The 25589-nt window shown below is 34.6% G+C and overlaps 2 protein-coding genes across 3 annotated transcripts; one reads left to right on the top strand and one right to left on the bottom strand.

Annotated features, from left to right (window-relative positions):
• The first annotated feature begins 1593 nt into the window (after positions 1 to 1593).
• LOC147407212 (3-isopropylmalate dehydrogenase 2, chloroplastic-like) lies at positions 1594 to 14735 on the top strand. Of its 2 annotated transcripts, none has more exons than XM_086435653.1 (12): positions 1594 to 1750; positions 5710 to 6067; positions 6182 to 6311; positions 6390 to 6501; positions 6642 to 6717; positions 6815 to 6903; positions 8852 to 8938; positions 12237 to 12353; positions 12695 to 12802; positions 12948 to 13001; positions 13145 to 13297; positions 14200 to 14735. In XM_086435653.1, exons 2-12 carry the CDS (start codon positions 5860 to 5862, stop codon positions 14278 to 14280), a joined length of 1215 nt encoding a protein of 404 aa, XP_086291779.1. In that variant the 5' UTR covers positions 1594 to 1750; positions 5710 to 5859; the 3' UTR covers positions 14281 to 14735. The 2 variants fall into 2 exon arrangements, with proteins under 2 accessions (XP_086291779.1, XP_086291780.1); XM_086435654.1 differs by having other exon boundaries at positions 1605 to 1750; positions 5707 to 6067.
• A 4959-nt stretch (positions 14736 to 19694) lies between these two features.
• Positions 19695 to 23306, bottom strand: LOC147407211 (1-deoxy-D-xylulose-5-phosphate synthase 2, chloroplastic-like). The gene is made up of 10 exons (XM_086435656.1): positions 23151 to 23306; positions 22813 to 22977; positions 22507 to 22671; positions 22227 to 22377; positions 21787 to 22058; positions 21418 to 21691; positions 21017 to 21324; positions 20656 to 20937; positions 20270 to 20554; positions 19695 to 20172 (listed from the first exon to the last, which is right to left on the bottom strand). The coding sequence occupies exons 1-10, from the start codon at positions 23238 to 23240 to the stop codon at positions 20026 to 20028; spliced, it is 2139 nt and encodes a 712-aa protein (XP_086291782.1). The 5' UTR covers positions 23241 to 23306; the 3' UTR covers positions 19695 to 20025.
• Positions 23307 to 25589: the final 2283 nt, after the last annotated feature.

Genomic DNA, 25589 nt, shown 5'->3' with positions numbered 1-25589 from the left:
ACCCTGTCAGTAAAAGTGGAGGCAAGTGTAGTTATCAAAATATTTAAGGGTCAAAATGAAATTATGCAAAATTATAGGGAGTCAAAGTGTAATTTACCCTAAAAAACATTTGATTTGATTCAAGTGTATCTAATGTACCATATTATATTCCACGCATACTCTGATAGATGGCACAAGGGAAATCCTCCAATTACATTAAAATTTTTTTTTTTTTCCTTTTATCCAATAACAGAAAGCCTATGTGTGTAAAGGTTGTAACCATTTTAAAGGAGAAAATTAGACAACCAAAACCCATAGAGACCACTTCTTCTTGCTCCTAACAAAAAACAAAAGATCGTGCAAATCAGATTTGAAAAGGTCTGGTAATGAAAGTAATCTCAATAAAGACGAATCCATGATTGAACCCCTATAAATAAATATCATTTCGATAAATGTTATTGGTGTCTCATGTGTCATTTTTTCTTATAATTGGTTTTTTCCACATTGTGGAAGAGAAGTAAATAAATGGTATAGATCAATTTAAAATTCAGAGTAAAAAAGTTGATTCCCATATCTCAAAAGTCATACAAATTCACAAATTAGATCAATTTAGATTGCACGATTGCTCAATCACACTCTCTCCCTCTCTCCAACCCACCTAAAACAAGATTTAACTCAGTTTGTAGTCCATGGTGGGGTTTGATTAAGAATTTCAAGTTGATCAGGTTGATTTCTACTTTTCAAGGGGAGCCCTTAGTTTGATTTTAGCCTTAGGTTCATTCAGATTAGATCAAATGAAATTGAATTACATCTCATTCATGGTTTCAAAACTCATCTGAGATCAAGATGTATTGTCTGAGTTGTCTCGATAGCAGGCGTGGATGAGACGGATGGACAAGTCAATGTATCAGGCGATATTTAAAATTACACGTTCATTTTTCTCATTGTTGAACAAGATGTCTCAACTGTACCAAAAAACTCGTTCAAGACGATTTGGTATATGACATGGACAACATGAATGGACAAGTCAATGTATTAGATTCGATTTAAAGCCTCACATTCATTTTTTTCATTGGTAAACAAAATGTCTCAACTGTATCAAAAAACTTGTTCGAGACAAGTTGGTATCCGGCATGGACGAGACGGACGAACAAGTCAATGTATTAGACGAGATTTAAAAACCTACGTTCATTTGTCTCATTGTTGAATGAGACATCTCAAATGTATCAGAAAACTTGTTTAAGACGAGATGTGAAACCGAGTTTTAAAATTTTAATCACTTAATTTCAAAATAAGTTTTCCTCCACACATAATGCAGCATTTTACATACTTAATTGAAAAGGAAGACAATGTAAATATTAATTGATTCTATAAGATGTAAACTTTAGAAAGACTCAAGTTTTCGTGGAGTACTGAATCTATTTCATCTCCAATGGGTCTTTCTTTATGTCCTTTATTCAGATTGTCCAATTGACTCATTTAAAAAATTGTGAATGAGATGGCTAAGATCGGAAAGGGGGAAACGGCTCCGAATGAAATGACCAAACAATCCTTCCTCTATATACGATATTCCACCAATTATTAATTAACATAAAAGAAAAGAAAAAAAAAAAAAAGGGTCCTTCTTTTCTGTAGTTCGACGTCAGAGTCACTCCACAGCAGCTCTAAACAGAAACTTTGGAGGGTTTAGGGCATCAAGACATTGGAACTCTCCAAAGCAGCTCGAGTGGACCGATCTTCATTACGGTCGTTCGGATCTTATTTGATTGAGGTTAGGGCTTACTTGCTTCTCTTTATTTCTCCATTAGCATAGTTGAGTGAGGTTTGGGCTAGCTTCCCATCAAATTAAACCTCTCAAGATCTTGTATTTTTAAACGTCTTTGTGGGTTAGAGCATCACAACTTTGATCTCTAGTCGACGAGATGAGCAAGCTTAACCCTATCTATGACTTCCAAATTTTAGATTTTTGTGGACTGTTTAAACTTATTTGTGGGTTATTCTTGCTTTATTTTTTTGATTTATTACAGAAATATGTTTGATTCATCACGATTTTGATTTACGTTGATTTTTTATTTATTTATTTACTTGAAATATTTGTACGAACTATATAAGGCTAAATTGTAAGTAAAATTCAAAATTAATATTCTCTGGTCTTGACTATCATGATTTGCACATACAATTTAAATAACATATATGATTTTACAAAGATAAATAACATACCTGAATCCATAGCAATTTCTTTAGTTAATTCTTGATCTGAAAATATGAATTTCTCCAGGAGATAAGTTTCTCTCTCTTGACCCTTTCTCTTAAAAGAAAATCTGCATTTTCACACTTATGATGGAAACTGTATAATGCCTCTTAAAAATGGGTAGAGAGAGGACCCATTTCCTTTAGTAACTGCTGATGTAGTTTTTGTAACTACCACTCCACTTCCCATCAAAGTTAGAAGTTAATAGATAGAGGAAACTACTTCTCTAACTGTTAGTAACCACTATTCTAGAGATTAGATCAGTAACTTCCTTTATAAAAGACTAAAAGTGTCATGTGAGACAGAAAATATATCTAACATAAATATGATCTTATTTTTTAATATGTTTGATTCACGATTTTGAATTTTTGGTACAATGTGACCTTATTTTTGTGACAAAAATCACCAAAATGGAAAATTTTATCTACACACCACTAAGAACCCTCCAAAAGTTTTTGAAAACTTGAAAATAACTTTTTTTAAGGGCACCCTAGTCACAATGAAAATTATTAGTATATTCCTAAATAAAGCATTAACTTTTTTAGGGGTGTGATTAGTTTTTTGTTAAGGATAATCTCGTCATTTCATTTTTTTTAGTTGGCTCTTTTATGTGGGCACATAGAATACAAATGGTGGGTTAAATTAAAAGTAGCGTGCACATAAATAAAAGACAAACTAAAGTTAGTAAACTGCCCATAAATATTATACTAAGACTATGGGCCAATAAAACATCAAATAAGCCTCAAAAAACATAAAATGCCTCAAAAAACATAAAATTAAAGTCATAAAACAACTCAAAACTAAAAAAAATAACTAATCTAAAATAATTCCCAATGATAAAACGATAAATCTAGACCTAATTAAGTGAAAACCTATATAATTACAAAATTTCGTTGGAACCCTTGACTGTTGCCTTGATTTGCGTTCCGCATTACCTTATAAACCTTAACCTTTAACCTTTTCTCTAACCTACAATAATTGCAAAAGATTTCTTATTTATTTTTTGGGTTTATCCTATACTAGTCCAAATCTTTAACCCAATCCCCACCATATTTTCCTTATCCCCTTATTTTCATCTTCTTTCCTCACCGTCCTGCATTAGTTTGTGATGTCTGGATTGAGTGTAGAGGACTAACAAATTAAGGGTGTGTAATGGAAATCGAGAGTTCACCATTAGAATTGGACTTTCAAACATTCTACTCTTGGAATTTTAACTCTTAAAAGATGACAGTGAGAATAAATTGTAACTTTAGTGTTTGGTTGTTTGTGGAGTATTAAAATTTTTTCTGGTTGATTCATTACATATGAGATAATTAACATATAAACACAAAATCAGAAAAATATAAACTCAACATTAGAGATCTTAAATATAATCACAAAATGAGTAAAATTTTCACTTTATTATTGATTAAATAGGCTAATCCTTTTTTTTCTTTCACAGCAACACCATGATGAAATAAAATATTAATACATAGTCAGAAAAAAAAAGCAAAATATTAGTTTTCTGTTATATATTTCAAATATTCCAACTTTAGAATCAATTTTCACAACTGTAAATCACAGTCGTAGCTTGTAGGTCCATAGTATAGCTACCTAAATATTGTTGTACCCTTGTAGGTTCCTAATATAGCTACCTAAATATATTTTGGACCAAAATCCCCTAATTTATGGGATTACAACTTGTACAACTGTGCATAACAGTTGTATGTATCTTCAAAATCGAGACCTGAGAACCGAACCAAAGACAGTTTGAATTGGTTCGGTTTTAGTGTGTATTTGGTTCGATTTCAGTTCAATATTTATAGAATTGACCAAGTTCGGTTCGGTTCGGTTCCAATACTCCCCCAACCCGAACCGTGTGCACCCATACTTCTACTTTAACCCACCATTTGTATTCTATGCACTCACTTGAAAGGGCCAACTAAAAGAATATGAAATGACGAGACTATCTTTAACAAAAAACTATTCACACCCCTAAAAGAGGTTAATGCTTTGTTTAGGAATATACTAATAATTTTCATTATGTCTGGGTAGAATCTTATCGAATCTGTCTGAAAGCAGGGATTTCTAAGGGCTGTTCTTCGAGAATTTTGTATTCAAGTGGGATGCACTGTTATGCTTAGTTTGTGTGTGGGCTGCTTGTTTCTTTAGTTTGTTTGTTTTTGCTTCTTTGTTGTGTCTTTCTTTTTCTTGTACCAGAGCCATCTCAAATCTGTGTTTTTGTTTTCTAATAAATTTTTTTATGCTTATAAAAAAAAAACCTCTAGTTACACATCAGAAAAATGCATTTATGACTATGGTCAAATAAACAGATCACCGGATGTAGATGATCAAGGCTTTATAAGTTAATCATGCAATGAATTATATATCAGAAAAATGCATCTATGACTATGGTCAAATAAACATATCACCAGATGTAGATGATCAAGGTTTTATAAGTTCATTATTGAATAAATTACACATAAGAAAAATGCATATATGGCTATGGTCTAGTAAAGTAATAAACAGATAACAAGATATAAATGATCGAGATTTTATAAGCTCAATTGAGTCGATTGGGTTCAAGTATGTACTTTTATCTTGCTGCCAATATTAAGTCAGTCAGTCCACGATCTATCTGCAAACACTTGAGATAATGTGTTGGATTCGTGTTTTATCGATCTTGACCAGCTCACCAAGTTTTGCAACAGTTTTGGATCCTTCAGAAGATTAGTTCAATTAGTGTCAACTGCCTAGGCGCTCCAATACTATCAATTTTCCAGTGACCACTCTCACAGAAAATTGGGATGTTATTAATTAGAAAATTGAAGTGTGATCAATTGAAAAACCAGAGTAAGAGAAAAACAATTAAGGACTGTTCATGTTCTTAATCATAGTCACCAAGTCGGGGTTGGGGAATAAGTCGGCAAGAGTTAAAGTTGAAAAATTATGTAAAATAAAAAAAAATCAAGCTAGGGCTAGGGTCGTGTAATTGCTCCTAGTAGGTGGTGTTCTCATATTAACATGTTCTATCAAATGCCAGCATGCGACTCCACCTGATTTGTGGCTTACAGGTCAATGAACCTTTTATTGTGTACTTATGTTTTCATAGACAAGAATAATATCTTGTCATGAGATCGATAATCCTTCTAGTCCCCACCCACCAAAGTACTTGAAGTTATGAAAACAGACTACAAAAAATTAACCAGGTGTCCTCTTATATGAACATACTACTCTGGAATTATGATTTATTTTGGATCCTTCTTCGAATCTCATGAAGTTTTAATTCCTTCAAAATCCCTCAAACCAAATGCCCCACCACATTGAGCCCCAACAAGGGATGGTGTAATGGTGAATTATTTTTTATACTCTTTTGTTTACTGCCAAATCCCATTTTTGTACTTGTTTTTAACATCTTATGAGTTGTATTGCACAAATAATTTACTCATTTTTTTTATAAATATTATTTTTAAGTTTATTCAGCAAATTTCATATAGCAGGTTTCCAAACAACTAAACATCCAGACAACACACTTAGCGACTTACCAAATAGTAGTCAGTTCAGTAAGTAGCTTCAGCAGCAACAACGACAACAACCTCTTCTCAGCTTCAACAACATCAACTTTACAGACAACTTTGAAAATAGACCCTATGTCTTCTTGCTTCAAGCTAAACACGACTCCTTTCAATATCCCAGTTTCATACAAATCAACCTCTATTGGAAAATGGGGAAGGATCCGATGTGCCGCGACCTCCACCACCAAAAGGTACAACATCACACTGCTTCCCGGGGATGGCATCGGTCCTGAAGTCATCTCCGTCGCCAAGGATGTTCTCACATTGGCAGGATCTCAAGAAGGTACATTAAATTCACCCCCTCTCCCCCTTTTTCCCCCTCAAAATTCTCTTTTTCTTTACCTTTAAATTAAATATCTTTTCAGGGTTTTTGAAGTTTAAGATTTTTCGTTTTTAGGAATCAATTTCTCGTTTGAAGAGATGCCTATTGGGGGAGCTGCTTTAGATTTGGTCGGAGCTCCGTTGCCAGATGAAACCCTTTTGGCGGCCAAGCAATCGGATTCTATCCTTCTTGGAGCAATCGGAGGGTATTTTTTGTGTGTGTGTGTGTGTTTTTTTTAAAGATTTCTAATGTGATAGTTAATTTGAATTTTTTTACCTTTTAGGTATAAATGGGACAATAATGAGAAACATCTAAAGCCAGAAACTGGGTTACTTCAACTTCGAGCGGGTCTTGGGGTTTTTGCCAATTTGAGGCCTGCTTCTGTTTTGCCTCAAGTAACTAGTTATTATTATTATTATTATTTTATGCAACCTTTAAGTGGGAGAACCTAGTGGTGAATAAACGCCTTGGAATTAGTTATGTAGTTACTAAATTCATTATCATATGCTTATTCTTACCTACTCGTTGCTCCTAGTTAGTGGACTCTTCAACATTGAAAAAAGAAGTAGCTGAAGGGGTTGATCTTATGGTTGTAAGGGAACTTACTGGAGGTTAAGTTTCTACGTGTCTTATACTTGCTAAAATAATTTATCTTTTCAACTGCCATATATTGACAATTATCCCATTCTCTTGTCTTGACGATAACAGGAATTTATTTTGGAAAGCCAAGGGGTTTTGCCAAAAATGAAAGAAACGAGGAGATTGGTTTTAATACTGAGGTGTATTCTACTTGTGAGGTAATTAAAACTTTCTTCGTACAATATATCTGACGAACAAACTTACATATGGAGTGTGCAAATTGATATTACTACATGAAATTTGTTCTAATAGTAGGGAATTCTAAGTTGGTTTCCATATCAAGATTCTTCTAATTGTTGATTTGATTTGAGGATAATCAAGTCTGGACAAGTATTAAAAGGAAGCTATTTGTCTTTTTTGAAGTGTCGTGGTAGGTGCATGAATGAGGAAAGAAATTTGGCCCCACCATTAATTGATTCCATATGAGAGATCCTTTAGGCTTGTTAGAGGAGGATACGGACTTTTGTGTTGTAGTATGGATCAGGCACAATGTTACTAACATGGTCAACTCCTCTAGACCAAGTCATTGGCGATTCAGTCATCATTGTGGTGGAGATAAGAGGACGAAGAGCCTTAGAAAGGGGAGGGATAGAGTTGAAAACACTTTGGTTATTAGATCCGTCCCCTTTTGCTAGTTTTAGTCCTTCTATAAGTGATTCTTGTGTAAAAGACATAGATGCCCTTTTAACAAAAAATTATTCCAAGGTCGGGACTCTAGACGTGCGTGATGTATGAGGACAAGAATACTCCCTCTGAATATCTGAATATGTCCTGATTTGTGTTCCTACTAAAATAATTAGTTTGTTTTGACATGCTCTTTACCATTTACCGCCTGATTGCTTTGGTGCTTTCTTTACTATGAGAGCTTTCTACTGGGAAGCACCTGTGACAACCTCTCCTTTATATAGCTTCTAGACCTTAATCTAGTTTATACTGTGCTGGTAGAGTCGTTTGGACATCCCAACCTATTTGCACTCCGCTTCATTGACAACCAAGTCAGTGAATGGACCCATTCATAGTATCCCTAACTTTAAGGGATGCTATTTGTATAAAGTAAATAATTTTTTTCTTTATTAAATAACCATTTGACACTTGGATTTTGGGTCACAGGTCGACACAAGGTATTCGGGTTGGGTCATGGGTTTCCAAAATTTGGGGTTTTACCTGTTTTGGATGCAACATGAAAATGGCACTTGCATTGCACATGGAGAAAATTGCTAAAATTGCTGGTGTTTCAAAATACCTTACAAGGTTTACATTTAGGTAGTGAGTCATGTTTGGTCCCTAGCTTGTAAGTCATTGCCCGATCAATGGATATGATGGTGCTACCTTGAGGAGATGGTAAAATCTCTGTGATAATACCTCAAACCTGGGTTTAAAGCCTACACTTACAAGTTAAAAATCAGATGGTGGACAAGTTTGGTTCACCTTATATGTGAGTTTTAGTTTCTCTTTAAAGAAACATTAGGGACTTCCATAGGAGGAAGAATTTAAGTATATAAGGAGCTTCCTGAAGGTATGTTTGATATAAGATGGAGTGCCATGTTGTGAATTTAATCCAGAAATGTAAGGGGGTCAGTTAAGCTGAAGCCCAACTTTTCTCATTAAAAGTCGTTTATTTATAAGTGGCTGTCTTGGAATTTAATCTAGAGAGATGTTTATTATAGGGTTCCATTAAGCCTCACAATGAAGCCCATACCCATCCCCCGACCTCAAAAGACTTTAAAATACTCCATGTAGGCCACATGTCAAGATTAAGAGAACTACTTTAAATTCTCAGAAAATCCAAGAAATCAAAATTCTGTTTTCTTTCTTTTTTGTTCCTTATGCTAAGCCCGATTTGTGGGATCATGAAAACTTCTGGTAGAGGAGATCTTATCGAATTCTATTAAATGGTGGGTCCTTGTTATATTCTAAAAATAAGCAATAAAATAGGATGTTTATCTCTTGTAGCTTTGGAACTTGTTCAATCGGCATGCTTACTACATTAGTTATCTCGTCCCTATAGATTCTGGCCTTCTTCCCCTCTCTCTCATTTTTTTTAAATCTTTTCCCTGATAAGCTTTTGACATAAATGATCATATTCATGTGTGAAATGCTAGTCAGATTGATCGCATTGCTCGTGTTGCATTCAAGACCGCTCAGAAGCGGCGTGGAAAACTGTGTTCTGTTGACAAAGCAAATGTTTTAGAGGTAACTTTGTACAACTGGACCTCTTGTCTTCTGCTTTTTTTTTTTTCCAGACAGCAAGTTAAAATTTTGAGGTGAAACTTGGAGAATTTGTTGAAGTTTATTCTTTTTAAATGTATTCCTATAGCAACATGTATTGTGTTTTCTATGCTTAGGTGTATGGTAGGTTAGTTCGTTATTCTTAGCTTTGATTAATGGCCTTGATTCCTCTTGGCATTTTATATTTTTTGATCCGTAACAAATTCTTTTTTTCTTGGGGTCTTTAGTAATTTTAATAGGTAAAAGTTTGATTATGTAGTTTGAAATTACTTTATGCTATCTCCCATTTACAACTACGAAGTGCACATTCTAAGCCTTTTGGACCATTCAATTGATGGAGTTGACACAAAAGACATTCTAGCCAAAAAATTGGCGTAATTTATCCTTACTATCCTGTAAATTGCCTTTTTATTCTGGACTGTGGATTGCACAAGATCAGGAAAACATTCATTATGGAATGGTTAGGAGCCATTTTCTTGGGTTGTGTTTGGGGCTATACGACCAAAATGAGTTGACCTGCTAATTTTTGATAGGTAAAGTAATTTCACGAGGAGAAGCATAGCATCAAATGCGGTGGTCAAGAAGACCATCCGAGAGCAGAATAAAAAAACAATAGAAATGCAATTAAGTATAATAGGCCCAAAGAGGCCAAAGCATCAAAGACCCTCATTTTTTTTCCTTTTCTATCAAATTGCTCGACAAATTGCAATGGAAAGAAGTTATGTATATATATGTATGTGTGCGTGTGTGAAAGATTATGTTTCTCCTTTTTGATAAGTAAAAGATTAAATTTCCTACCTGATACATAACAGAAAAATACGCCCTTGAAATTTGTAAAGAGTGACCCGACATGCTAATTATCACTTCTTGCGGAGAGTGCTCTTTCCCATTAAAGATCCTATTGTTCATTTCCATGATTTTCAAAGGGAGCAAAATTTAGTCATAACAGGATCCCATTTGATTAAATGATCCATGGTTAGAATCCTATCCAAGACGGCCAACTTAATGTAAAGTGTTACCTTTGAGGAAACCTTTGATCCCCAAATAGCAACCATTGGGAATTCCAAGGAAGTGATGAGTGCTAGGGAATTATAAAAAAAATAATAAAAAATGACTTATCTTGGCCACATCCAAATCTTTTGATCCTCATCCATAAAAGCAACCAGGACATGAGAGATCTGACTGGTAAGATTGTCGATGTTTTGGGTGTCCCAATCATTAAAGCTTATCCTAAAACCGAAGTCCTATAACATCTCATTATTGGTCTGAATCGTGCAATCTTGAACATGCAAATGTTTTGGATGAAGTAGAAAACAAAGGTAGAAATTGCAAATGGAGGTGAGGCACCACACCAATAATCCTCCCAAAACGTCATTGTAGTCCCTTTGCCTACCTTGAAGACCAACTTTTTTTGAACTTTGGTAGCATCTTGGAAATTTCTTTCCATAAGCCACACAATATATTCCTTGCTTTCCCATCCAAACTCTCTCATTATCTTTGGCCTTTATGATTCTATTCCACGAATCCTCATGATCCATCAGAAATCTCCATAGCCATTTACCTATTAGTGTAGTGTTCATTAGCTTGAATCTCCAAACACCTAGTCTTTGATTCTTTTTGTAAAACAAATTCCATTTTACTAGGTAAAACTTTTGATTCCTATCCTAACCCTTGTGAAGAAGTCTATGGTGAACTTCTCTAAACGTAATTCACACTCCGGGTAAAAGAGAATAGAATAGGAAGTAAATTGATATGCTTGCTTGTTTATTTTTAATCAATGTCAACTTAAACCCTTTGAAGTGGTACTTTGCTTTCCATGACCGCAAATTTTCCCCACTCTTTTGATAATTGGGTCCTAGATTCTTTGGACTTTTTTTTAACTCTTCTACAAATCAATGGTCAATCCTGACACTTCATCGAAGTGGCATAATAAGCTCCTTAGGAATCTAGTCCGGTCAATCAAAGAAAAGAAAAGTATCACTAGCAAATTGGAGTGAGACATCATTAGTCCACCCTTTTTCACGACGAAACCTGATAGTGCTCCGAAGGAAATTACTTTGACATCGGACCACCCAAGGCTTCTGCAACAATGACACCTGTAACCATCTTGGGCTTTTAAAAAGCCGGCATGACTCCCATTGAGAGAAGTTTGATAATACCTAGATTAACTAAAGAAAATCTGTAGAATATTTTGTTCTTGCCGGGACATTTCATTGCCTTTGCATCCTTTATCCAGATCTCTAGAAGGATCTAAAAAGTCTATTCTAGTCTGCCCAGAAGACCACAAAGTCATTGCCCTCTGCAACTAACTTGCATCATTAACTACACTAAACATGGAAGACTAAATTTCTTTACTTGTATAACTACCTTAATGTTTTCGTACAAAAATTTAGTATGCTTTAAAATTACCCACGTAGGAAACATATAAACTCTGTAAATATTTAATAAAAAACACAGAGAATAATGTTGTTTGACTAGAAACCTTACTACTTTAAGCTTATACAATCTTGTGGAGATCGTTCCTCTTTTCTCTGAACTTCTCCGTTATTTGATTCAGTACAAAGATTGATGGTTATCCCCCTCACTTAAAACCATATTTGATTATTTGGTATATATATATATATATATATATATATATATATATATAATATATATATATTTTCTATCACTCATTTTCCTAATTTTATAGTGTGGTTTAATGTCCCGATAATTAGTGCAACTTTTACATCTCCTTTGTTCTTATGTGTAGGTACTATGATACTTTTTTTCCCATTCCTCTAACATCTTTTTAGGCTTCAAAATATTATTGAACAAAACCCGACTTCTGAATGAGTTACATTTATTAGATAGAAAGTTTGACACTAGGCTTTACAATTGCTATTTGTAATGCTATACCGCATAGATCATAATGATGACGAATCATATTACCCTATATTAGAAATCCCTACTTAACTCTCATATTTTGTTTTCTACATAAATATGATAATATAATTTAGCCTAATATGAAATAGTATATAATAATGAAGCAACACGAATCATGTAACAAGTGCTTTCCATATTGGGAACTCTAATCATTTATATACTTTTGACACGAATCATACAACAAGTGCTTTCCATATTGGGAACTCTAATCATTTATATACTTTTGAACAATTAGAATATAAATTCTTAGAGATATTCTACAAATTTACTGCTCTACCACTCCTAGTATTGAAGAACATTAATAGTCTAAACTGTGTTCTTGTTTCTGGAAATTGGCCAGGCATCAATGTTATGGAGAAAAAGAGTGACAATGATGGCCTCTGAGTATCCTGATGTTGAGCTCTCACACATGTATGTTGACAATGCAGCAATGCAGCTTATTCGCGATCCAAAGCAGGTTTTGTTCTATCTCAAAATTTATCAAATTTTTTTTGTTTTTGTTTTAATTTCAATTTTTTTCCTCTTCATATTGTTTTGGGTTAGGGAGTTAAAGGAATGGGAAATAAGAACTGGGGGGAGCAGGAGTGAAATGAATTATACTTTTTGTTTCTGAACCTTACTATATAGTTGTATAAAAGGGTAGCTCCACCCAATCAACAAAACCTTTATTCAAACTAATTCGGACTGATCGACAAATTCTGCCATGCTATTGTACTCTTTGTGGGGCCATAAATAAATTATATTTTAGCTGATTTTTTGAAATATTTCCTTGATTAACTAATATTATTGACATTGCAGTTCGATACTATTGTGACAAACAACATCTTTGGTGACATTCTGTCTGATGAGGCTTCAATGCTTACTGGAAGTATTGGCATGCTTCCATCGGCTAGTCTTTCTGAATCGGTACTGGCAAATCCTAGTTCTCCTATCATTACTAAAATTTTGGGTATTTGGACCTCAGAAGAGACTCCTGGTTTCCAATTTTGTCTTATAAGAAGTGCTCCTATATCTTTTTACACGACTTCTTGTATAAATTTTTGATTTGTAGGGACCTGGACTTTTTGAACCTATACATGGCTCTGCTCCTGATATTGCTGGACAGGTTTGTTCAACATCACAACTTTTTCTTTCCTCTCTAGAGGAAAAATTACCAAAACGGCACACTATTCATTTTAATACCCTCCCCTCTTTGTAAGTAGAAGCAAAGATGCATGGTTATTTAGTCTATTTTGCTTTGATTTGCAGGACAAGGCAAATCCACTGGCAACAATCCTCAGTGCTGCTATGCTTTTGAGGTATGGGCTACATGAAGAAAATGCTGCGAGGAGAATTGAAAGTGCTGTGCTGGAGGCTCTGAATAAAGGGTTTCGAACGGGTGACATATTCTCATCTGGAACGGTACTTACGATATAATTTAACTAGTTATTCACCATGCTTTAAACGATATTGGTAGCACCTAAAAGTCTAGTGACTATCATCCACTTTCCTGTATTATACGGGTAAATGGGTAACAATCCTAGTCCTAGAACATTATACATTCCAAAATTTCAAATAGTTGAAAGAAAGAAACAACTTATTCTCAATGATACTCTTAATCACTTAGTTTCAAAATAACTTTTCCTCCGCAAATAATACAGCATTTTCCATACTTGAAAAGGAAGACAATATAAATGTTGATTGATTCTATTAGATGTAAACTTTAGAAAGATTCAAGTTTTCCAGTGGAGTACTGAATCTATTTGATCTCTGGTAGTCTGTCTTTATGCCATTTATTCAGATTGTCTGGTTATAGTGCTAAGTAGGATATGATTCATTCAAATAATTCATCTATTCCTTTTTTGTGTCGAAGATATCACATGGCCTAGATTTGGGAGTTCTGTATTAGTCTCAACGAAGAATTGTGATTGATGAGATGAAGATCATAGGCAGTAATATTTTAATAGTCCAATGAGAGTCAAGGATTGGTGATCAGAAAACAATTATCAGAGCCAAATAGACAAGCTAATCAAATTCAAGATAAACAAGGATTAGATGAAGATAGAGGTTCTTTAACCATCTAATTAAGTCTGCTTGTAATTGAGATTGGCCTGCATCACTGAATGAAGAACCTGTCTTACCTTATAAGCATCCCTTTGGATGACTAAGTAAAATGTTGAGAAGCTTTTGTATAGATTGATTGGTTGTGATGATCAGGTCCACTTGAAGGTGGACCCCATTTTTGATCTGGATGTTATCCTTGTATTTCAAGAAAATAAAGATACGTAGATCAGTGAAGGCTAACATTTACTTTTTATTTGCAGAAGCTGGTAGGGTGCAAAGAGATGGGCAATGAAGTATTGAAGTCCGTCGAATCACAATTATCGCCTGCTATTGTGGGTTAAAACCAGAATGAGTCAAGTCTTTGAAGAAGAGTGGTGTTGCTTTGTTGGTCCCATCAATAAATCTGAAAGAGCTCCCAGAAACGCAGACAAAATCTTCAGGGCTATTAGAAAAACATTTTTACTTCTTTACTGAATGCATTGCTACAATTGAAGCCTTGTCTCTTGTGCATTGAGGAAAGATTTCTTGGAGGTGAAGATTAAATTAGACTTGTTGTATGCTGTTTTAGCATAAATAAAAATATGCAATCATCCTAAGAAGAATTTCAGAGTTAAAAGGAAAGCTCAAATATTGAATTTTCATGGAGGGAATCAAACCATGCGGCTGATTTTTAGGCTAAAGAGGGGTGCATTTCAGATGAGTTAAAAAGAGATTATCTCAGATCAAGCTTGTTTGCCACAACATTTACATTGATGTAAGAGATCTAAGTCTAATTTTATGATTATATTTGAATTAATCCTAGTCTTTCTGACTATGATCCTTATCCTATTAGTCTAACAGTCGGTTGACTTGGATCCTCTCTCATAGACTAATGTAAAATGACATATAAATGTTGTAGAGGCGGAATCGAGTTCTACCTTTATCGATCCTACCCTACTGATTCGAAGTAGCTCCTCAGTCTCTCTTGTAAACATCGGTGTGGTATCTGTCAATAATCCTCCGATGTCCAAGTTAGAATTGCAGAGAAAAAAAAAATTTCACTCAAACAATAGTTTCAGTCCTGTTTCTTTCGGCCAAAAAAAAATTCGTCATCTTTGTTGATTCCCCTATTTATAGGCTTTTCCTTCAAATCAGGATTTTCCTTTTAATCGGATTGTGATCACGGTAAATCCCTTGATTGCAAGGATTTTAAATAGAATTGGGATCGAGTTTAAGATTTCTGGTAGATCTCTTCTGAGATCTCTGGACTTGATATATCTAATCCAAAATCATGTAGATATCTAGACTAGATTTGTCCTGCTAAGCAGATCAGATCTCTCTTGATGCTGTCCTTTCTTATTAGTTAGACCAGGTGATACTAACTTGGTCTGCCCTACTGCTGGGCAATATTGAATATACTGACTTGTCCTAGGTACTACTTACTCTGTTAGGACATGTGTCATAACATACCAATGCTACAAATGTCATTTTCTTCAAATTCTAATAAAAAATTTCCTTTCAAAAGAAATCATCTTCAACCTCTGTAACTTCACTATTAAATATAATTTGCACCCTTTGCATGGAAAAATCATGACTACTCGCCGCACCGCAATGATAGTCTAATGGTTAGGTTTGACTCCCTAAAATAACTTATTTAATTGAAACTTTTCATTGGTTTAGAAGCACAAGTAACACACACATGCACCATTTTGAAATTGTCACGTGTATAACAACCATTGCCACAGTGGACCGTAGCGGAGTAGGGATCGTTTGCATTCTCATATCTGCATTTAAATTTTTTTACACATCCAATGTTAGTTTATTTGTTTTATAATGAGGTTTTTTAAAGTCCACCTGCAATTTTTACATGCAAGAAGAAGAAAGAACACGTTATTGTGATTGTGATTGGGCCAAGAATTGGTCAAACGGGATGGACCGCGTTCAAAGTTTATGTTTATTAATTAAGAATTATATATATATATATATATATGTCACATTTGATTAAAAAATTTAGTCATATGCAACTTGATATTAAGAAGTAATATGTCACAAGCCTAGATAGCGGTTTAGAAATTTTCTTCTTCAGTCCATTCCAATACTTCTAACCCCAATTTACAAAACATCATTAGATTTTGATTCTATCTCTATAAATATATTATGGGAGCGATTCGGCAGCCTTAAAGTTTGCCAAGTTTGATGTCAAACATGTTTTGTAAATCACTTTTGATGGGGTTAGAAGTTTTGGAATAGGCTGATTTTTTGTAAAATTGAATCGTTTAAAATTGAGAAAACATTGACAGTCTATTTTCAAAATCTTTGATCAGGTTAAAAAAAAAAAAAAAAGTTTTTTGTTTTGTTTTATGTGTTAAATCAGATCTAAAGCATTAAGACAAGATGACTGTAAGGTTAGTTTTTCTGCACTCTGTCACCTGTATATAAAGTAGAGAGAAATAACATTATAGAGGATCTGCTCTGGAAAAGGACACCCTATTGGATCCTGAGTCATAATTTAATGCCAGATGTACACTATAAAGTCATATATCGTGCTGGTAACATACACCATTGGTTAGCTAATGTGCAAGAGAGAATACCATTATTTTATGGCGAAGCAAATGTTTAGCAGAGGAATTGATTTTAGGACGTACGTTTTGAGTTCTGTAATCTTTTTTCTTTTGTCCCATATTTTCTCGAGAATGCACGTCTTATTGGAGTTGTTTGGCCATGTTTATAGTTCCAAATGCGTTAGATATTGTCCGATTGATTCATAGTTTTTTATTTTTTACATTTAAAATATAACTTGATGTGTTCTTTAACGTCTCTTTGATGAGTTTACTCTGTTAGATAAGGTATGGCTTAAGCTCTTTTTTTTTTTTTTTTGGAAAATAAAGTTTGTCTGAATTTAGAATTAGAAGGGATTTATGTAAATCCTCATTAATCTAATGAAAAACATGTTAAAAATAAATATTGTTTTATATTTATTTTAAACAATATTTATTTTGGGTTGAGTGAAATAAAATTAATTATAAAATGGAAATTTGAAAATTACGTTACCTTTTTATATATTTTTTGGCTAAAGTGAAAAAGTAAGTGATGTGAATTAAAGCATTCCTAGTGGTTGTCTTTTCACATGGATTGTAATTTATTTTTGAAAAATGATGAAGTTATTAGATATATTTTGTATTCTTGAAACAAATATTTTAATCCAGAAAATAAATTGTAGAAAGTAAATATTGGAATGAATTTATTGATTTTGATGTGATTGAGACACGAAAAAGTCATGTCTTTGAAATCAAATTTGCACTCCTTTAGTATGATATCCACAGTGCAAAAGGCTCCGATGATCGGTTTCCAAGATTCAACAATCACGATCCTGCTAGTCGTACACTCGAAAGTAGTAGGTCTACAACAAACTCGATCGGTCTAGTATGAGTAACGAGATATTTAAAGTAACTCGAACAAAGGAGAGAAAGAGAGATCAAAAAGTTAGTTTCTATGTCCCAACCTCTAGGGCACACTTTTCTATACAAAGAAACCCAATGACTTAATGGATTAGAGAGAGAGAGAAAGACGTTTAAATAGATTCCAAACCAACCCAAAGGGTGTTGAATGGGCCTACGGGGGCGTCTAACAGTTTCCCAGACCTAAACGGGTACTTAGTGGTTCCAAAAGGTGCTTGTTGGATTTCAGTTTAAAGGTTTCCTCTTAACTATCATTTCAACTTGGTTTTCACCCAAAGGACGCTTTCCAATGGGTTTCGTATCTATCAAGTTTCTTTGTCCATTTTCGAATGGATGTGACCTTTGAGGTTATTCTCTATATGAAAAGATCAATTCTGTCAACAAAAATAAAAAAATAAATAATAATCTCTTTCTTCCTAATTTTCTTCTTGTTTAAACTGTTTTTATTTTTTACAAAAGAAGTATTGGTGTATCAAAAATTCTCTGTGTCATTCTTTTAAAATCAATACAACTTTGAAAGAATATAATTTTGGCTAAATTGGCTCTATTATATCCTTAAGAAAAATTTGCTAGAAATTCAATTGCATCTTTGATTTCAAGTGGAGTTGGGGTGCCTCTTATGTATATAAGACAACGTAGATTACTGTACCTCAAAGTGATTTTTTATTATTTTGTTTTTCTTCGTTTTTCTCCTCTTATATTTGACCGAAGAAGAATCCACCAAACTACTCAAATTGAATCATAAATCAATAAAGAAAATATGTATGTGTCTTACTAAAATACAACGAAGATGATTGCCCCAATTAAGGTTTGGAACCTAAAATTCATTCATAAGAGTTGCATCTTTGTCTAGTCCAAAATTTTAGAAGATTATTTTCATTCTTTATGTTAGGGCTTCTTGGTTTGAAACCATTGTATTTGTAATTCAAAGTGATGAATACATTATCAAAAGCCATAAGGGGGTGACAGTGAAAAAAATAATTTTTTTGATAATTCTCAGATGATTATAAGAGCCAAACATCATTATTAGTAGTATGAGATACATCAAATATGATACAGTGTATCACATGTACCATATTATATTCCATCATATACTCTATTAGACACTTCAAAGAAATCCTCTAATGATATTAATTTTTTTTTCCTACTATCTAACAAAAGAAAGTCTATGATCCACCAGGGGTTGGTTGAGATGATAAGGTATGATTGGATTTGCTCTTCAGGTCATGTCTTCGAGTCTCTATATGCTCCTCCATGTGAAGTGACTACTTACCTGCTATTAACATGTGATAGAGTGGGATGGTACGTGGCCCAGGTAAACCAGTCTCACCTGACGTGGGGATATTCCTCGGCCAAAAAAACAAAAAATGTATGTGTAAAGGTCATAATCATTTTAAAAGAGAAAAATAGATAACCACATGTTCTTGCGGTCCTAACTAAAAAAAGGTCTTGCAAACGGGATTTCAAAAGGTTTGATGTAATCAAAGTCATCTCAAATTCTCAATAAAGACAAATTGATTGCACCCCCTTACATATTTTCCCCCAAAATGTTATTGCGTGTATCATGTGTCATTGTTTTCTGATAAAAAAGGTGTTCCCGATTTGAGGATGAGAATCTGACTATCCCCACGTGGCAAACTCAATCAATTATTTGACGTGGCAAGTTTGAAAAATACGATTACCTTGTGATTCATTTTTTTATGAGAAAGTGCAGTCGTGTCTCCCGAGGAGAACATATCTATGATTCCCAAACTTGTCATGTCAGGATAGTCAATTGAGTTTGCCACATTCATCCCAAAATCATACCAATTCATAAGCCAGACACCTGGAATAGATTTGACTGAATTTGTAGCCCATGGTGGGTTTGGGTTGAGCCATTCAAGCTGCTCAGGTTGATTTCAACTTTTCAGGTTGGTGGCCCTTTGTTTGATTTTGGCTTCGTGTAGATTCAAATTAGCACAAATCCAACTGAATTACATCTCATTGGATACATTAAATAATATTATCTAATACTTTATTATTGTCGACTAAGAATTGTCCCAAATATTGTTGGTGTCAGCAACATTAATCTTTTAACTATTGAGAATTAATTTCTGTCAAATAAAGAAAGGCAATGGATTCATATCCATGATTCATGATTAAGAGACCGAATCACCACTTTTACATTGCTCTTCACTTTGTCATTAAAAGGGCCCAATACCCAAATGGATTTAAATAATATTATTTATTACCACAAGAAAAATAGATTGTACCCAAGTATACTTTATGAACAAGAACAATTTTAAAAGGATTTTACTTTTCTTTTTTGCAAAAAAAAAGAAAGAAATCTTTCTTCTTCTATTCTCTTTAGATATAGTACATATTATCATGACTTCAATGCTAGCCATATCAATAGGCCCAACATACAACTTACAGAAGTTAAAATAACATTACCCTCATTTGATTTCTAATCTACCCGATCTTTCTATTTGTGGGAATGGAACATATATATAGAGAGAATGGCTGACATACAAAGGGATCTTACTTAGGCTTCAGTATTATTTTAAGACCCAAATTCCCAAATTCTGATTTGGATTTACAAACTCCACTCACCCATGAAGTTATAAAAAGACCAGAAAATGGAAATGATCTTGCTTCCCATGTTTATGCTCATTTGAATTGTAAAGTTTCTTTAGGCCTCCCCATGAGAGACAATACTGTTGAAGAAATATGCTTTGAAGACAGTCCTGCCTCTTCAATCTGATCTTTAGGTGATCCATGTTCAATGTATCTGTCTGGAAGCATCATTGCTCTTAACTGCATAAATGTACAAAATAGATTCAGAATTGAGAAAAAAAAAAAAACCATTTTAGCTTGAAAATTTGAAAGGAAAAAAAAAAAAAAAATTTGTTACCTTTAGGGGTCCATCTAGAAGACCATTTAAGCTTAAGAAGTGAGATACATGAGACCCAAAACCTCCAATGGAACCTTCCTCCACTGTAATTAGGATATCATGTTCTTTAGCTAATCTTCTAATGAGCTCTGCATCCAAAGGTTTGCAGAACCGAGCATCTGCGACCGTCACATCAATATTACAGGATTTAAGTGTGTTTGCAGCTTCCATACATTGCTGAACTACAGAACCAAACCCAAGAATTGCAACTCTATTGCCTACCATCAAGATTCTTCCCTTACCAATCTGTTTAAACAACAAATAAGTATTAGATGGTTTTAAAGTTCATATTTTTCATTCGATTGCAAAATTATGAAGTAGTTTAAAGGGCTAACCAATATACTAACCTCAAGAGGGGTGCCTTTGTTATTGGGAGGGAGAGCTACCCCGACTCCATTACCCCTTGGGAACCTAAAGCAGCTCGGCCTGTCATCAATGGCTGCCGCTGTGGCAACCATGTGCATTAGCTCAGCTTCATCAGATGGAGCCATGACCACCATGTTAGGCAAGCAAGCCATGTATGTGATGTCGAATGCCCCACAGTGAGTAGGCCCATCGGCTCCAACCAAGCCTGCTCTATCCAACGCAAATCGAACAGGTAGTTTTTGGAGATCCACATCATGCACCACCTTCACAAAATTCCATTCTAATAGTCAGACTCAGAATCATAATATCTAAAGACCAAGTAATTTTTTTCCCCCTTCTCACCTGATCATAACCTCTTTGAAGAAATGAGGAGTAGATGGCACAAAATGGTTTGAGACCCTCAGCGGCTAGACCAGCTGCAAACGTAACGGCATGTTGTTCGGCAATCCCAACGTCAAAACAACGATCAGGGAACCTTTTCTGGAAGAAATTAAGTCCAGTTCCACCACCCATGGCAGCATGGATGGCTACAATCTTGTTGTCTGTTTCTGCTTCTTTTATAAGAGATTCTGCAAAGTATTGAGTGTTTGAAAGGGTTGGGGACTTGGATTTAAATTGCTTTCCTGTTTGGGGTTCGAAATTAACAACTCCTGAAACAAAAGTGAATTTGGATTTCATTGAGAATTCTTCCAAAAAGAATTGAATAATACAGCAAATATAATATAACAATTGCAAAGTCTCACCGTGCATTTTATCGGCGGCAGCCTCTGCTGGAGCATAACCCTTTCCTTTCTCAGTTACAATGTGTATCAGAACAGGCCCTGGTGCAGGCATAGCTTTTACTTTTTCAAATACCGTAACCAAATCCTCAATGTTGTGCCCATCCACCGGACCAATGTAGTACAATCCAAGATCCTCAAACAGAGTAGACCCAGAAGCACTAATCATCCCTCTTGCGAATTCATCCACCTTTGCTGCAACCTCATGTGTTTGCCCTCCTATCTGCTTTGTCATACTCTTTAAAATAATAGAGAACATAATTGAAACATCAATGAAATTAAACCATACAAAACCAATCAAATCGGAAAGTAGGAAATCTAGTGAAGGCTTACTTTTGCAGCTTCACGAAGCTTGCGGAACTTGGTGCTTGCTTGGATCTTGGTGAGAGCACGACTGAGGGCTCCAACGGGAGTTGCGGGACCATCAAGAGTGGCAGTCGGTAGGGAGACTTGTTTATTGTCATTTAATACGACAATCAGGTTGGAATCAAGGTAGCCTGAATTGTTCATGGCCTCATAAGCTTGACCAGCAGTCATGGCTCCATCTCCAATAACAGAGATGACATGGTTGGTCTTTCCTAGAAGATCTCTTGCAACTGCCATACCTACCAAATATACACATTTTTTTAAAGCCAACCCCATAAATCTAGTTTAGTTACTTATGAAGCTAAATATACATAATTCATTGAGTGAAACTAAATTGTATAACCCTAACCCAGAAGAAAGAACATTAACAAGAAAAGGTGATGATGAGAGTTAGAATTCAAACATACCAAGACCAGCAGAGATGCTTGTGGAGCTATGCCCTGCACCAAAAGCATCATGAATGCTTTCATCCCTTTTAGGAAACCCAGCAAGCCCTGATGTCTTCCTGATTGTGTGCATTCTAGACCTTCTCCCTGTCAGAATTTTATGTGGGTATGCCTGAAATTATAACAAAAAGAAGACTTACTAAGTACCTTGAGAATTCCTCAAACATCAAAGGTGAAAATTGAATAAATTTTTGTGGAAACATAATAGACTTAAAATTCTTAATTTGTATGGGTAGCCAACCTGATGTCCAACATCCCATATGATCTTATCTTCAGGGGTGTTGAAGACATGATGAAGAGCCACTGATAGCTCCACCACTCCTAGGCTTGAGCTTAGATGTCCACCTGTCTTTGACACTGTGTGCACAATATCTGCTCTTAGCTCTGCTGCTAACTGTTCAAGATCCTATAAAAACCCACAAAGAAAAAACCATTACAACCCCATTAATCTCAAAAAAAAAAAAAAAAAGTGGAAGCAAAAGAAAATAGAAGACCCATCTCTACATATATAAACATTTGATCATGTTTTTCACGCATGATTAGTTACCTGTGTGGAGAGATTCTTCATATGGGCTGGATAATTGATTGTGTCCAACAATGGTGTGTTTAGTTTCTCTCCTGAGAAATCAATCTTCCAATCATCCTTTTCTTTCCTTACCATAGCTTTCTTTTCTCCATCAGCTGAAGTCTTAGTAGAAGCTCTTACACAGAACTGAAACCCATAAGAGAAACCCAAATCAGAAACACCATTCCAGTCAGAACTTCGTCCAATTCCAATTGATATTTTGATCACTAACTTGAAGAAATAAATAACAAAGAAACAAACCCAAATGACAAAAACAGGAAATATGACTAAAAACGATTTGTTTATATTTATTTATAGACCTGTCTTCTACAACTAAGATTCGGTATAGAAGCTTTCATGGATGGGGAGAGTGTTGAGGTTCCTGTCATGATATACCCAGAAACAGCCATGTCTGATAAAATGCAGGAGAGAGAGAGAGAGAGAGAGAGAGAGATGAGGTGTGGAGAGGCAACGCGGACGAGGTTTATAAAGAGATGGATTGTTTGAGTGGCAATTATTTAACTATTATGAAATGCACCACATTTCCCACGAGTATAAAACATCTACAGTTATGTATGTATGTCCACGTCAGAATTGTGAGAATCGCAGTAAATCTGTCACCCCAGCACAACTCTTTTTTTCTCAGGTAGAGAGAAGAGTTGGGGTGAGGTTGGGTTTTGACGTGGACAAATTCGGTAACCATAGGGGGGTCCTTTATTGAGTCGTGATAATATGACTCGCCAGGTGACATACACAATCAACTATCTGACATGACATGGACAAGTTTGGGAACCATAGTAGTGTACGCCTCAAGATACACGACTCCCTTGAGATACACTTTTTATGGGGAAGTGCAATCATGTATTTCAAAGAATACTTATCTACGATACTCGAACTTACCATGTTAGGGAGTCGATCGAGCATGCCACCTGACAAGTCATATTATCACAATTATAATTTATTTAGTAAATTTTTTATATCTAGATGGTCCCCCAAATAATTCATATACTTATGTTTTTGGAATACCCAAACTATCATTTTTCGGGAGCAAACCCTCTGCAACGTGAATCTTTTGTAGCCCATATCAACATTTGAGGGTGTGCGACATCATCAAGTTTGATTGCATCCAATCATCTAAATATAGGACCACATTGGTTACTCATTTTCAAACACTTAATTAAGGTAAAAAAAAAAGTTTTTTTTTTTTTTTTTTCAAATCTGATCTAAACCATGAATTCAATGGATCAGGTCAATTTGGGATCAACCGATAAGGTTTGGATCAATCCTAGAATCAAATTCAATGAGCATCGAATTGGACTCTTGTTGGATCAGCTTTTCATGGAAACTTGATATTAGGATTCAAAGCAAATACAATAACTATAAGATTGGGCCTGGATCAGATCATACGTGATTTGAAATACAAAATCTAAATAAATTTCAAATTTAAAACAAAATATATAATTTTTCACATTTTATCAGATTGGGTCATGGGTTATCTAGATTGATTTGATAATCTCTCGTATCGAAACTTTATCGGATCAGATCGTTATCGAAATTCAAATCCTCAATCCAGATACAAAGTTATTGGATTAGAACCGGTTAGTTATGATCCAATCCATTGACAGCCCTAGCCATGGTAATTACCAAGACAATATCATTTCTCACACTATCAAAACTCCTCCCTATAAAAATGGAAAAAGAAAAAGAAAATAAAATAGAATAATACTCCCAATAATATAGGAATACCTGAAGCCTACTCTGAAAAAAGAAAATTCTGATCTCAAAATTTAAATCCGAAATCCTACCAATAGTTTATATCAATATTTGAAATTGATTATTTTATTGGATATCTACTATTATTAGATTTGGAACTAATTTTATTGTATGTATAATATCTAATAAATGTAATGTAAATATGCAATATTACATAATTATTATATCTGATCAGATTCAAATAAAAGACTCATTATTCTTTCATCCCAATGATTCTTCAGTTTCCAAGGAAGTGCACAGAAAAGATCATTCTCACCGGTTATCTCAAGTCATTGGATTTGAGTATTTTTTTTCATCTTGTAAACTCACGGGCTAAGCAGAATACGATTTGTGGTGAGAATTCCCCCCACCCAAATATAATTTGGTTGAGATAAAAATTAGAATAATGATTTTCTAACTCTCTTTTGACAAACTCCCCACATTAACTCTCCTGGCATGGCATGTGCAAGAATCATAGATTTTCCTCAGGAAACGAAACTGCACATGTTTATGGGGATGTGCAGTTGTGTATCCCAAGGAAAAGAAATCAATGGTTCTTGCACTTGTCATGTCAGGAAATCTCAACCCTAAAAATTAATGGGTCAATGAAAAGCTCTCCATGTGATTTTTTTTTTTTTTTTGTTGAGAGAGTTGATTTTCTAACTAGAAAGTCTTCACTTGGTTGATACTCATTAACACCAAGCCATAGATCCTTTTTCTTGGGATGCGTAATTACAGTTAAATCTCTTTTGAGTAGAGGAGGGTCATTGGATGTTGACTAATACTTTCCTGACTAATTAACATAGTAAGGACGAAAAAAAAAAAAAAACCTTACTAAGGTTCATCACAGTCAACTAAACCTTAAGATTTATTACAAATCTCAAGGTTTAGTTTTGGTAGGGAGTAAGGCCTTTATTCCTTACTAAGTTAGTAAGGCTAGTCGGACTCTTGGACCCTACATGAGTCAAGACTGCATGGGGAACGTGTATAATTTAGAGGTCTAAATG

This window comes from Akebia trifoliata, chromosome 3 (assembly GCF_017979445.1).
Source record: "Akebia trifoliata isolate Shusen 1 chromosome 3, ASM1797944v1, whole genome shotgun sequence".
In the NCBI taxonomy this organism is placed as follows: domain Eukaryota; kingdom Viridiplantae; phylum Streptophyta; class Magnoliopsida; order Ranunculales; family Lardizabalaceae; genus Akebia; species Akebia trifoliata.
The sequence above is the reverse complement of the archived record's forward strand: the minus strand, read 5'-3'. Positions and strand labels throughout refer to the sequence as shown.

Excerpts from the sequence above, each read along its gene's own strand:
- LOC147407212 (XM_086435653.1), top strand. The coding sequence starts at position 5,860 with ATGTCTTCTTGCTTCAAGCTAAACACGACTCCTTTCAATATCCCAGTT. Across the intron at positions 6,718-6,814 it reads TGTAAGGGAACTTACTGGAG|GAATTTATTTTGGAAAGCCA; the intron begins GTTAAGTTTCTA and ends TGACGATAACAG. Across the intron at positions 12,803-12,947 it reads CGGCTAGTCTTTCTGAATCG|GGACCTGGACTTTTTGAACC; the intron begins GTACTGGCAAAT and ends TTTGATTTGTAG.
- LOC147407211 (XM_086435656.1), bottom strand. The coding sequence starts at position 23,240 with ATGGCTGTTTCTGGGTATATCATGACAGGAACCTCAACACTCTCCCCA. Across the intron at positions 22,378-22,506 it reads TATGGGATGTTGGACATCAG|GCATACCCACATAAAATTCT; the intron begins GTTGGCTACCCA and ends TTATAATTTCAG. Across the intron at positions 21,692-21,786 it reads AGCTTCGTGAAGCTGCAAAA|AGTATGACAAAGCAGATAGG; the intron begins GTAAGCCTTCAC and ends ATTATTTTAAAG.